This window comes from Schistocerca americana, chromosome 4 (genome assembly GCF_021461395.2).
Source record: "Schistocerca americana isolate TAMUIC-IGC-003095 chromosome 4, iqSchAmer2.1, whole genome shotgun sequence".
Taxonomy (NCBI): domain Eukaryota; kingdom Metazoa; phylum Arthropoda; class Insecta; order Orthoptera; family Acrididae; genus Schistocerca; species Schistocerca americana.
Genome location: NC_060122.1, coordinates 61366879 through 61381632, shown reverse-complemented (window position 1 = coordinate 61381632; position 14754 = coordinate 61366879). Strand labels below are relative to the sequence as shown.

Genomic DNA, 14754 nt, shown 5'->3' with positions numbered 1-14754 from the left:
AACTTTGCACTAATGAAGATATTGAAAATCTGATTACATCATCAGAATCGTCGTGCAAATAATGGTAATGTACATGTTTCTTTTTGAGGTATCATGATTCCTCCGGCTACTATTAATTTCTATATGAACTGTGGCATATCTGCCATTAAGGTTTCACAAAGTCCGCCATCTTTGGCACTCCCTGCATGTCTCCTTCGTTGGTCACCATGGAATTCCCAGCCACGTGGCCGCCGATTCGCCGTGGCCGGCCCGCCGAGAGACCCCAGCGCAGCCAAGCCGACTCCAAAGTTTGAATATTTTCAGGGCGCCACTGCTCATCCATTACCTCACACACCTCCGCTTATTAACATTCTGGCTTGCCAGAATGTTCAGAAGTACCATGCTTCAATTCATAGACAAAAATATAATACAAATTTCAAAGATGAGAATTTAATCATAAAATCAGCAGGCCTATAGTGTTTACAAGATTTTTCTAGTGGTGTGGAAGCAGCATGAATTTAGAAATAAACTTAAACTAACACAAATTATGAACGAAACGGCACATTAAATAAATGCACGCATTTCAGTTATGTATAAAGAATTTTTTGGACAGTAAATAAATTTTTTTAAATACAATTTCGCTCATGTGCGATTTTGTAAGCACACACCAACTGCAAACTTAGAATATTTTCAGGGCGCCAGAACTCGCCCGTTACCTCACAAAGGCCTACGGAAAAACGACACACACAATGGACAGAGCATCTCTGCAACTTTCAATCCGTGATACATGCCGTGCCGTGCCGCAGTTGCGCTAATGGACAGTCATGTCAGATCATGTAAACAAATCATCTACTGTGCATTGTCTCACCCTATAACTTCAAGACAGAAGACAGGCAATGCGCTGGACAGATTTGCAAAGTGGGTTGCTGTCATGCCTCCACTAAAAACACCTGCCATTGAGTGGATCGTAAGTATTGACATTTGCTGCGCTACAAGCAGTGCTACAGTGAGAACGTGTCATATGAGTTAAATACCTGGTCAGCTGCTCTACACACCGTTGCGTTTCTCTTTTAGTGTTTGCTGAAACTCCATGTATACTGGGTGATTGTAATTAAGTGCAGCTACTCATTGATGATCAGTGTGGGTTGTCATTACCATACGACAGCTAAACTTGGTGTATATGCTAACGCGTTAATGCGGAGCCGATTTACGCTGCAAAACATGAGGTACATATCTGGCGCTGAGAATGCAAGACAGGCGTTTAGAAGTATTTCCATAGATAATGGCTAGGAGCTGGACGTGGACAGAAAAGATCAAACAAATGAGAAAGGCATAATGCTAATTTTATTAGTAACCGCCACTTATACAATTAATTCAATTCGAGCACCAGAGACATCGATGAGATGCTGCATTCCTAAAACGATGTGGTCGACAGTTGCCAGGAGCAGTTCCTGTGGAATCTGGGCCACTTATATCTGTATATTGGCCTTCTGGACAGGTAGAAAACGAATGTGGCCCTGGTAGACGCGTTCTTTTAGAAATACCCAGAGCCAAAATTAACATTGGTTCAGATCAGATGATCTTGTAGGCCATGCATCTGGTAACCATCTGGAGCTAACACGTTCGTGGAGGGCCGCATGAAGCAGATTTTTTACTAGGCGAGCGACATGAGGTTTTGCCCCGTCTTACATGCAAACAGTCGTTTCTACAGAGCTGCCCTCTTCTGAAGGAGAAATCGCAAGCTGTACAAGGAGGTCTCGATAACGCGCAGACGTCACGGTACAGCTGACGGCTCGTCTAGGTGTATTCTCCTCAAAGAAGAACGGACCGAAAATTGAGGCGCTTGTCAAACCACACCATACACTTACACACATCAAATGCGATGGCTCTTCGTGAACAAAACGCGATTTAACAGTGCCCCAAATTCGGCAGTTCGGTGCATTCACTGCTGCCTCTAGTGCAAAATGTGCCTCGTCAGTCCACAGAATAGTGTCCCGCCGCGTGTGATGTACTTCGACCTGTACCGGCAACCGAGGAGCAAATTCAAAGCACTGCTGCAGATCGTGAGGTTTCAGCTGTTGCTCTTGTATGGGTCCCTGTGTAAAATAGAGTTTCTGTACTGTTGCCTATGGGACAGACAATTCCTCTGGCACTACACGAGCACTGGCTTTATCGGAGACACAGGCAGAATAATCAGTTACAGCAACAGCAACCTAGTCAATAGCCTCCAGAGGGATAGGACACCTGCCTCTTCCAGGTGCCTACCAAGCTCACCCGTGTATTCGAATTTCGTTATCATTTTCTCTAAAACATTTAACGGCATTTATCTCTTCCTCAAACCTTTCAGTCGGCCACACTCTCTCAATGCAGCAGAGTATCTGCTGCTGTTCACACAAAACAGTTTCACTAACAGCGCACGGTCTTCCTTATTGATGGCAATACTGTTCATTGACGTTATGGCTTGTCGAACGATGGCGTGGGTTTGCACCTGGTAGCCAAAATTTGAACAATTTTTTTGTAGCTTACACCTATTCCGCATTAACCTATTAGCATGATATCAAATTTCGTTGCGATAGCCAGCCGCTGTGACCCAGATGTTCTAGGCGCTTCAGTCCGGAACCGCGTGACTGCTACGGTCGCAGGTTCGAATCCTGCCTCGGGAATAGGTGTGTGTGATGTCCTTAGGTTAGTTGGGTTTAAGTAGTTCTCATTTCTAGGGGGCTGATGACCTCAGATGTTAAGTCTCATACTGCTCAGAGCCATTTGAATCATTTTTCGTTGCCATATGATAATTATGGACCACACTGTACCTCTGCGAGCAGCTGAACGTTACTTACAACCGCAAGGTTCTTCTGATAACCTATTTCAGCCCTCATCTTCCTGTAGTAGGAATCGAAATGGCTTAAACTTCTTTTTTTCCATTGTAATGCTATTGATTTCGACATCAGTTAAAATAACCATATCTTAAAGTCCTTTACTCCAAAAAAAAAAAAAAATTATAGCGAAGGTAATAACGGTACTTTGTACCTGGGATATATGCAGCAGTCTCGAAGACATCAGAAGAATTTCCAGAGAGAGAGGTAGGCAACATGGCACTTTCTTCGTGTTCCATTGTTTCGCCTCTAAATGAATCCATAACAACACGAACACAACACGGCACAATGAGGTTCCAGTCACGATGGTGGCTCCTGCAGCCTTTCACAAACTCGGTGCCGTCAGAGGTCCCGGCTGCGTTAGTCGTGGCGGGAACAGAATACGGAAACTTTCCTACACTTGACGTCACCCTCAGAAGCTGCGCATCTCCTCAAGGACCCTGCGCTACGCTGTGCGGCGTGGCGCGGCACGTTCGAGGAGGGACCTGTTTTCCTCTCCCCTTGATCTCGGACAGAGGAGCTTCCTTGTCTTCTGCAAAATTGCAGCATCTTGACTGTGGTAGCAGAGAGGCTGCCTCGGCGCGCTGAACTTTTGCACAAAGTTGTGGTCGGCATCAGAGGAAGTTGCAAATTAAACACCGGGCGACTGGAGCACTGTAGCAAGTTTCCGTCGCTCACCAACCGGAGAATACAGGTGAGGAAACGAGCGAGAATTTTGTCGTCGGCGGGAATTTCCCTGACGAGAGGCAGCCTCGCATGTGACGTCCTGCCGCCGTATTCTGCAGTGAATAGTGCTTGCTGCAGTTTGTTGTCATATTCTGAACGATTAATTAATTTATACCAGTAATGAAGTCCATAGTTATGACTTACTGTACTGCTGGAACCAGTGATGAAGGTATTCAAATCATCACAATATACACTTATCAGCCGAAACATTACGACTACTTCCCACCGCGACGTTGGATGGCACCTGCTGGCGTTGTGGGCACGTAATGCGGTAACAAAAGGATATAAGCGGAGCAGACACGGAAGGGGAATCACGCTAGCGGAGATATTGGCCGCAAATGGGTAAATCCATTGAGATATGAGACAGGGCAGATTATTATTAAGCAGAAAAACGGCTAGTCTGGTCGAATGTTCACGTGCTACTGTCGTGAGCATCTGCAGAAAGAGTTAGGAGGACAGTAAAACCACCATTAGTTGCTAAATGGTTTGACGGCCACGACTCTTCACAGAACATTAAGGCTCGGAGGCTTGTCTGCTCTGTATAGTAGGACAGATGGAGATCTGTGACATCTGTGCCGGAAGATGTGAATGCTGCTGCACGCACAAGTGTTTTGGAGCACACCGTTCATCGTACGTTGTTGAACATGGAGCTCAGCAGCAACACATGTGCACATGCTGACCCAATGACATCATGAATTACTGTATCAGTGGGGACGAGACAATCGGGACTCGACCGTCGATCAACGGAAACGCGTCGGCTCTTCGTGTGAAACACATGTTTGCTACAATAGGTCGATGGTCGTCTACACAAACGCCGTCGTCGTGGTGAACGGCTCGAAACGTGCAGCATGCCACCGACACACGCAGGTGGGTCAGTATTAAGGTATGGGAAACACTCTCCCCCGGTCGCATGGGACCTGTGGTAGTAATCGAAAACACGCTGACAGCTGTGAACCACTTGCATGCTTGATGTCTTCCTCGACGGCGATGCCACCTTTCAGCAGTGTAATAGTAGGTGTCTCGGAACCACAACCGTCTTACAGTAGTTTGAGGAGCTTCATGGTGAACTAACTTGGCGACCAAACTTTCCTGACGTAAATCCTGTGGAAGCCACCTGGGTCGCTATCGGACGTCATCACCACACAAATCAGCGGTCCGTTATTTACGAGAATCGCATGACCTCTGCGTAGACATCTAACCTACCAACAAACTGTGGGATCTCTGATACGGAGAATCAGTGATGTATTTCGTTCCAAAGACGGACAAACAAGCTGTTAAACAGGTGGTCATAATGTCTTGGCTCGTCATTGTACATCATAAGTAGACATAAATAAGTTTTGTAAAACGTGAAAAAAGAAGAGAAGGAACAAACAAATGACCAACAGTAATCGAGAGAATAGTTGCCAGTATTCTGGAAATGCAAGTTTCTAAATTAAGGAAGCTAGTCAAAGATTTATGGAAATTAATCCCTAGCCGGCCGCGGTGGCCGAGCGGTTCTAGGCGTTTCAGTCCGGAACCGCGCGACTGCTACAGTCGCAGGTTCGAATCCTGCCCAGGGCATGGATGTGTGTGATGTCCTTAGGTTAGTTAGGTTTAAGTAGTTCTAAGTTCTAGGGGACTGATGACCTCAGATGTTAAGTCCCACAGTGCTCAGAGGCAAATTAATCACTATCGCTCTAGCAATCTACACGAGTAACTGCTGTGACAGCTTGAAGAAATAATAAGACCGTCACCAGAGTCACATCGTTACAGACCAACCGTGTCCGTCGTCCGTGCATGCCACGGAGTACCATGCCGTTTATGAATGTTCCAACGAACCCATCTTTTAAGAAGTTCAGAGAAACTAGTACGTAATATAAAAGAACAAAGTGAAGCTTTTCTAAAAGAAGGAAAGTTTGTTAACAAATATTTAATATCATTTTAAATGTTAGAAAATATTTTCTGTAATTGTTTATCAGTAGGATAGCCTTATATGGAAGTCGAACGTGGAAGAAAAAAAGATACAGACAAGAAGAAAGTACAATGTCTCGAATCTTGGCATTACAGAGGACTATTGAAAGAAAATGAGTCGATCATGTAACTAATGAAAAGTTACTGAATAGAATTGGTGCAAAAAGATGTTTATGGAACAACTTGTATAAAGAAAATGATAGGCGGACAGGATACATCCTTAGTATGAAAGAATAGTAAATTTTTATTATTGTGTGGAAAGACTGGGAAAGGGGGGGGGTGAGAATTGTTTGGACGTATTACAGTGAAAATGCTCAAGTGGATGTTGGTTGCAGTAATTATACAGTTATGAAGACATCTCGACCAGCATAGACAGCAGCAGAAAGCAATCTCAAGATGATCACAACAACAACATAAAATAAATTTTGCTGTCGTAGAAGTTGTTCTTCGGATATTCGAAGAGAAAGTAGCACTTACGAATACACGGGCGCGCGCGCTCGTGTGTGTGTGTGTGTGTGTGTGTGTGTGTGTGTGTGTGTGTGTGTGTGTGTGTTTGTGTGTGGTACGACTGGAAGCATTGTTGGTTTGTAACATGTGAAGCATTTCAGTTAAACTTTTCACGGTGTTGCAGACAGGACTTATGTATAGAAATAGTGTCAGGCGAAGACAACTGTCAACATTTATGCGACGGCAGCAATGCATTGTCGTGTAGTTGTCTGCGGCTGCTTTACTCAGTAAGGTCTAGGTGTAGGACGATCTTATGTGGTAGGCGTTGCAAGCGGTAGAGCGTCAGCTGTTGGCCCTGCACACAGGCACTGTTGTGTCAGTAGCAAAGTAAACTGCTCGGCTGCCAGTGGGTAGTGGGGTCTCAGTTTGACCTACGGCCCGTCTGACCTGCAGCTAGACCACAACACAGGTGATCCTTCAAGATGGTGGTGACGGCTGCTCCAGAGGATAATCGTATCACGACAATGTCTACCTGTTCACACTGCAGCATCTTGCTCCACAGTGATCGGCAATTCGATACCACTTGCTGCTTGGATGCCAAGTATGGACGTATTGGCAAGCAGACATACTTGGTGTTCGGTAGTCTCCTTGTCGCAAGATTTCCGAAGCTTCCTGTTTCTCGGTAACACCGTTGGACACCGAAAGGGTGGTCGTGCCATTGTATCGAGGTGGGCGCAATGGCGAAATGCCGCAAAAGACGTGATTACGGTAACGACAGCATGCACCAACCAGAACCGCTCCGTAAGCAAGCGTGACATAGCACTATATATGGGCTAGATCGGGTGTAGAAAATAACATGAGAAATACGGTGAAGAAATGCGACTGAGTGATAAAGTATTAGTTAATAGTAAGTCAATATTGGTAAAAATAATGAAAGGAATTGCCAGTGTTTGAAAGATGAAAATAGCTGCACATAGTAAACTGGGTGATAGTGGATAGCGATTAGCCACTGAATATGTGTTACGAAATGAGCAGGATTCAAATATCCCTTATTGTAATGCCAAACATGAGCCATGGTGCGTTTCAGAAGACCTCGCCCAGTTTAATGACCAGTCCGAGCTTGAGTTTCACCTCCAACCGCCTAGACCTGATGAAGTTTAGTCTTCCTTCTATCTTTTACCAAATGGAGGAAGAAACCATGATGTAGCTTGAAATATAAGAGAGAGCCTCCAAAGTTCTGCAACTAGCGTGGGAAAACTTAAGTGTATTCAACTCACATATAATTGACAGATGGAGAATTCAAATAAGTCAGGAATAAAAGCATAAACTAAGTTATGGAATTATATTTACGCGATGTATAACAAGTATACTTTGAGCTTAGATGGGTCAGACTAAAGAGAAGAAAAACGAAGGGACATATGTGGCTTTTCCTTTTGATAATATGGAGGGCAATAGAATTTCCTCAAGTTTCCAAATGCGTCAGTTGGTTAAACACCCATGAGCTTTGGACCGAGTTCTCTTCGGTCAGTGTCAGTAGGCTATCTGTGGATCACTGGGGCGAAGGTTCGTTGGTTTTTAACCACTTGACGCAGCTGGAAACTCGAGAAGACTTTACCAGCATACCGAGTGTTCATCTTAAGTGTCGTCAGCAGCATGTTGCGGCAGAGACTTCCAATTTTATTTCTGCAGCCTCCAGCTGCATTCATCCTGTGCAAATACTACTCATCCAGTGACATGCAGTGTCGACGAAAATCACGGGTTCTTTTTTCCCGTTAAACAAAAAGATTTTTGAAGTGCAAGACTAGTCTCATATTAATCTAGTGCGATATTCATTTTAGTCTTACGTATTAAGAGCGATCTCAAAATAATAACAACAACCAGTGTTCCAGCAGTAGCTGAGTAGCACCGCTGCATGGCGGGTAGCAGTCAGCACAGGCTAGGGCATCACCGAGTGAAGACTGGTGGCCTTTTCAGATGAATCACTTTTTATGCTCCATTGGATAGACGGCCGTCTGCATGGACGGCCCTGGAACGATAGTTGTCCACGCCAGAGGTGGGGTTTTATGGTCTGAGGAATGACTTCGTGCCGCACGGAGTGTCCGCACGGTTTGAGGCGCCATGTCACGGATTGCGCGGCCCTTCTCGCAGGATGTTCCAGTCCTCCTTCGGGCATGGGTGTGTGTGTTGTCCTTAGCTTAAACTAGTTTAAGTAGTGTGTAAGCCTAGGGACCGATGACCTCTGTAGCTTGGTCCCTTAGAAATTCACACAATGATTTCGTGGCATTCACTGGATGATGCGTCATTCTGGAGGGCAAAATGGATCAACGCAAGTATGCATCAGTCCTTGTGGACCATGTGCACACCTACATACAGCGTGTCATTTCTCGGCATGATGGCGTCTACCAGCAGGATAATGCAACGTGCCGCACACCTCGCGGTGTATGTGTGTTGATCGGAAGGCATCAGCATCTGTTTTACAGTACTGCTCTGTCCACCAAACTCGCCCGATTTAGGCCACAGTCGAGAACCTATGGGACCACTTCGATCGGGCTTTTCGCACCATGGATCCTCATCCTAGAAACCCACGCAGACACCCGTGGAATTGGAGTCGTCGTGGCTCCACGTTCTCATTCGTACCTTCTAGAACCTCACTGACTCTCTTCCAGCACATCCGTGCTGGGAAATGTGGCTATTCGTGCTTTTTACAAAATGGTTCAAATGGCTCTGAGTACTATTGGACTTAACATCTGAGGTCATCAGTTCCCTAGAACTCAGAACTACTTAAACCTAACTAACGTAAGGACATCACGCACATCCATGCCCGAGGCAGGATTCGAACCTGCGACCGTAGCAGTCCCGCGGTTTCGGACTGAAGCGCGGTCGGCTGCTTTTCACAAGTGGTTACTTTAACGTCACTGGACCGTACAGTTATGATTCAATTTTTAAGTCCTTGTTAATAGAGATCGGCAAAACGAATATCGCACCAGACTAATTTGGTACCACTCTATCAAATTGACACGTAAAATTACGCTTTAAATAAATAATTGTCTTTCTAACGTGAAATGAACCGACACATTCCGTCGACACTGGCTAACACATGAAAGATTTGACGGAGATCATTTGTTTCGGCTGACACCAGCTTGATATTGCAAGACAAAAATTGCGAGTACTTGCCCCAGCACCAAAGAAAGTGCACCTGACGACATTTAGGAGGGTCACCCGGTATACCGCCGTGAAACGACGCATTCGTACACTGAAGAAGTGATTTCCAAACCCGTTATGCTGCAGGGTCCGCACGGAGCGTCACGGAGGCGCGTGGTGCCCCAAGCAGCAGGCGACGATGGAGCCGAAGGAGTGGCTGGAGGTGGACCTGCGGCAGGTGCACCTGGTCACCGCCACCGAGACGCAGGGCCGCTTCGGCAACGGCGAGGGCCAGGAGTTCGCCGAGGCGTACATGCTGGAGTATTGGCGGCCCCGGCTCGGCAAGTGGATCCGCTACCGCGACCACAGCGGTAAAGAGGTCAGTATGCTGGTGTGTAGCAGGGCCCTAGCAGAAGCAAAATGAAAGATTAGGGCCATTACGAGTGGTTTTTACTAATATCACAGAGTAAAAATCCTCGTGTAAAAAATGGATTAAGACAACGATGCAGCTATTGTCCCATACCGTTAAGCATGCTGTTTTCCTCTTCTGCTGTTCAATCTATACATCGAAGAAGTAATGACGAAAATTAAAGACTAGTTTAGCAGTGGGAGTAAAACTCTGAGTGAGAGAATGTCACCAATAAGATTCGGTCAGAAGGTCAGTGGAAGCGAAAAGGAATAGAATTACAGGACATGTTGAATGAAATGAAAAACCTACTGAGCACTTTACTAAGAGTGAACTGGAAAACTTGGCCAAGTTCGAGTAGGACTTACGCTAAGATGGCTCAGACACAATTATCGATACAGATACAGATACTGGCAAGATGTCGGTCCCGGGAATTCTAAAACCGTACCAAAACCTCTAAAGTGGTTCCTCAGGCTAACCGGACACACAAAAAGAAACGATCGGGGATCTTCAGTTCACTCATTTTGCGATTTAAAAACAGGGTTGCTTTCGAAGCCAGCCTTATGGAAACACAATGGACTTCAGTTTATGTATGCTGAGAGAGAATATTTAATAAAATATTTTTAATTTACTTAGTAAAACATGACTGCAGCTTACATTTTATGTTTGAATACAGTTATATTCGTATGTTAAGCTTTGGACGCATGATGAATGCCATGTATGTTCAAATGGAAAAAAATATTTTGTATACTTACAGTTTGCGTAGTTATAGTTTAACTAGGTCCCGATTTTTTGCTTTGCTTGTACTCAGAAACATTCCTTCTTCTTGTATTTCGTGATTCTAAGTCATTGAGTGGTACCCTGTAGGTTCTGATGAGTTAGTTTGCGAGTATCGAAATGTGTGACGTAAATGACCGAATCTTTCGATTGCATTGACTTTTACACCGCCAAGGGACTGTAGACCTTAATATGAGACCTCAATTTCTTCTTGATACGTCTACTCGTTTCTCAGAAAAAGTGTTCTTAAACGCTGGACAGACACACAGACGGACGGAAGAACAAAAAAAGCTATCCTATAAAGGTTCCGTTTTTGAAGGCTGGGGCGCCGAACCCTAAAAATACTAAAGTGATTCCGGGAAGCAGAAACGTGATAATTGACGATATTAACATCAAAGTTTAGACAACGAAATAGATTCAATTCTCCTACGTTTGGAAGCAAGGTAACGTATGACGGAGGGAATTCATGAGCAAAACAAGTCTCCTAGTACCAAACATTGACCTTAGTTTGGTGAATAAATTGTTGTTCGTCTGGAGCTCAGTATTTTAGGGAAGTGAAATACTGACTGTGGTGGAAGGTGAGAGGAAAAGAGAGAATCGAAGCATGTTGAGAATTAACTGGACTGATAACGAAAGAGAAGGTTCTCCACAGAGCTGTTGACGAGAGGAAGACAAGAAGAAGGGACAGGATGATAGTTCATGTGATATTAGGGAATAGCCCAGATTCAAAAGGATTTAGGTGGCAGTAGGTACTGCGAGACAAAGAAGCTTGCCCAGGATAGAGTAGCATGGAGAGCTTGATCAAACCAGTCTCTGGACTGAAGACCACAACACCAACAACAACAGCGTGGCAGTAGGGGGAGCTCTAGATGAAAATCTTGTAGGGCAATACCGACGTTGCAATATATCAAATGCACAATTAAACTAAAAAAGTATTGTTCCAAAGACCTTTTCAAGTCTCGAATATCTATTATATGCATGCAGACTGAAACGACGAATAAAAATTTGTGCTGAGTTCGGGATGCGAACCCAGGTCTTCAGCTCACTAAGCAGAAGCGCTAATGACTATGCCACGCTGGTCCAGTAGATTTGTGTAACAGCGTGGGCCCCACTAGGTTTGCCTTCCTCCTCAGTCCAAATTCCTTTTCACTCCTCAGCCCACTTCGTACTCCCCCTAAACTCTGGCTATGGTTACAGGCACTCGCCCCCATTTCATTCCATGCTGAGGTGCTATTAGAATACAGTTTTAGGGCCTCTGCAATGGTTTTCCAGTTTTGGGGGGATATCAAGGGACCTGAGGCGTGAATGAAAATTTTGATTGAGGAATGTGGCACGCTATTGTAGTTCATGCAGTTGTGCACAGCCAACGTGCCAGGATGGTGTAGTGGTTAGCGCATCTGCCTAGTGAGCTGGAAACCCGGGTTCAAATCCGAGCCTTGGTACAAAATTTGATTGGTCGTTTCAGTCTTCATTTAAACGTAAGAATATGAAGACGGCAGGTGAGGGAGTTATTCTGAGATAAAACGGTTGGCATGGGAAAGGTAAATAGTATGTACCAAACCAGTCAGACGCCTGGTGATCCCAAAAAAAAGAAAAATACTGGAAAAGTCAATGGAACTGAGTTATAGTAATTGGCAATTACGTCACTATTGTCGAAAACCATCACATGCTCTGTTCAATTAATGAAGGAGGACAGAGTCGCCCACGCCTCCAGCCCTTGGTCTGCAATGACAATATGAAAGCAACTGTGTTGGTATGTCCCCCATAACAGAATGGTAGCCGAATCTTCAACTGTTCTCAAACGGATACTTCAGGTAAGCAATGACGTTTAAATCCGTCCTCAGGCTGTGTCATGTCATTGACAACTGTCTGACATAAAGATTGGGTTGCAACTTGTAGGGGATTTTGCCATCAGAATATTGGTTATGGATGACTTAATATACCGTTGAATCCCACGATATACGAAACGGTTAGAGGAAAATAAGGCAGACATAAATCACAGCGGCCAGTTTTTTTTAAACCGTCAGTTAATGAATAATCGTTAACTGATAAACTGAAACGGTTTCGCCCGATGCTATGGCCACGTGCTTCCGCCACACCACCAAACCTTAAATTAACCGTTGGCTGTTTTAAATTGGAAGTAATAACTTTGTTTAGGATTCTACGCGAGTAACTATGCAGTATTTATAAAGCGCAGAGCATAGTAGATCATTCACAATATTGTACATATTTTCGAATTTTCAAAGAATCCATAACAGAAGGAAAACTTCAAAGACCCAAAAATCGCTAGTAATGCATTTATTTCGACAACCGGGTTCGGTAAGACTACTTTCCCACCTTCGAATAAATTTTCTTTACTTCACGTCTACGGTCACAAGTTTTCTTGTAATCAGTCTACCGGTTCAGTCTATAATGCCCATCTTCAGTCGTATTTTTATGCAACAGTGAGACGGTCATTTGTGACAATAGACGTGAAGTAAAGGAAATTTATTCCGTATTTGGGTCACTGTTCGATTCGCGACCATGTCGCATGTTGTGTTACCATCTTCGGATCTTATGCTTTACAAATTCACATAATTTCCTCTATGTGTACCCATTCATCAAGCTACATCACGGATATGTGTGTGAAGATCATGAAAATCACAAGGTATAAGCAGGTCAAATTTAAAATAAACATTATGTACAAACATAGTGTACTGAATACAAGCGCTCTTGTCCACACAACAGCTGATTGCAGTATGTGTCCCTCTTTTGTATGGAGCATGGACACTTCCACTTGGCGCACTATCCACATGTTTGTAGATTTTGTTTATTTACATCTTCATGATCTTCAGTTACATATTCGTGATGTGACAAACACATATGGAGGTTACGTGAATTTGTAGAGAATAGTTCTGGCGCTGCAGTCCGGAACCGCGGGACTGCTACGGTCGCAGGTTCGAATCCTGCCTCGGGCATGGGTGTGTGTGATGTCCTTAGGTTAGTTAGGTTTAAGTAGTTCTAAGTTCTAGGGACTTATGACCTAAGATGTTGAGTCCCATAGTGCTCAGAGCCATTTGAACCATTTTTTGTAGAGAATAAGGTCCTAAGAAGGTAAATAGTCCCACAGGAACCTATTATCGAAATAATTGCTTCACTAGCGATCTTGGCCTATTGGAGATTTTTTTCAGAATATATTAAATTGCAGATCGTCCCCATTCTGCCACAAAGTATGAGATATATAGGGTGTCTTAAGTACAGAGATTTTTATTTGTGATACCTTAATATGTACGCACATCAGTGATTTGTTTCTTTCCTCTGTGTCGACCTGTCTTCCCACGAACACATAACAAACTTTAAGACCTGATGTTTTCTACACGGTTGTAACTGCACCACTAAGTGGACTACACCTGTTAGTATAGGCTAACTGTTGTGTATCCACGCATGCACACTTCAGCAGCCGACCTGCCGCTCAGGGGAAAATAAGAATTAGTGGCTTGCTTTTGCCCCATCTCCTTGGAGGTGCTGCCCTGCCTAAAAGCATACTACTCGTACTTGTGACAGCTGCAAAAGTAAATACTGACATAATCATGTTCACTACAGTGTCCACAGTCTCCAGTAGAAATATCTGCATTTATACCCGTTACACCCCGTACAGTTTAAAGAATACATCTGGCGTAGTTTTGTTTTATTAAATCTCATTTACTGCCTTACAAATTGGTACTTTCATTGTAAAATATATCTGTAGTTGTGTCAGATAGTCTGCGAACGGGCAGAGCTGTGAGCAGTGCATGTAATTGCAGGTGCTGAAGGGCAACACCAACACATACCTAGAGTCCAAGCAGGAGCTGGAGCCAGCGATCTGGGCGAGCAGGGTGCGCTTCCTGCCCTACAGCTTCCACCGCAGGACTGTCTGCATGAGGGTCGAGCTCTACGGCTGTCGTTGGACAGGTGGGTGCACGCCACGCGATCTGTCTCGACTGTGGCCCTCTCTTCCTGAAAACAGAACTAAAGTCGTCCATCGACAGTTGATCCCATGATTTTCTGTCCTGTACCGACCTCATCATCTCACAGTAGCACTTGCATCCAACGTTCACAATTATTTGTGGAATGCATTCTTGTCCCTACCTTCCCCTGCACGCTTTTACCATTTACGGCCCCCTCAATAGTTACGAAACTTAATCCATTATTGTTCCATAAAATTTCGGGCATGCGGCCGGATAAATTCGGCTCCTTCTTCCAATATTTCAGCTCACTTTGAAGATGGCTGGATGGTATTCAGCCGAAATATTAGAAGAAGTCGAAATTATGCGGCTGCACGCCCTAAGTTTTATGGAACAGTCTTTGCGCCTCGAAAATATGAAGATGTTAATTCTTCATGTCTTGATACATATTCTGTCATCCTGTCCCTCCTTGTTGTTCTGTTTACCATATTTTCCATACTTCAGCAATTCTCCAAAGGACCACCTCATATTT

General features: G+C 44.4%; 1 protein-coding gene across 1 annotated transcript in view; it reads left to right on the top strand.

Moving 5' to 3' along the window:
- The window catches only part of LOC124613048 (discoidin domain-containing receptor 2-like), a 116565-nt gene that overhangs the window by 32906 nt on the left and 68905 nt on the right, over nucleotides 1–14754 (top strand). Inside the window, exons 3-4 of the mRNA XM_047141623.1 lie at nucleotides 9264–9495; nucleotides 14082–14229. Of these exons, the coding sequence (XP_046997579.1) occupies nucleotides 9264–9495; nucleotides 14082–14229 (380 nt within the window). The remainder of the gene's footprint in view (nucleotides 1–9263; nucleotides 9496–14081; nucleotides 14230–14754) is intronic.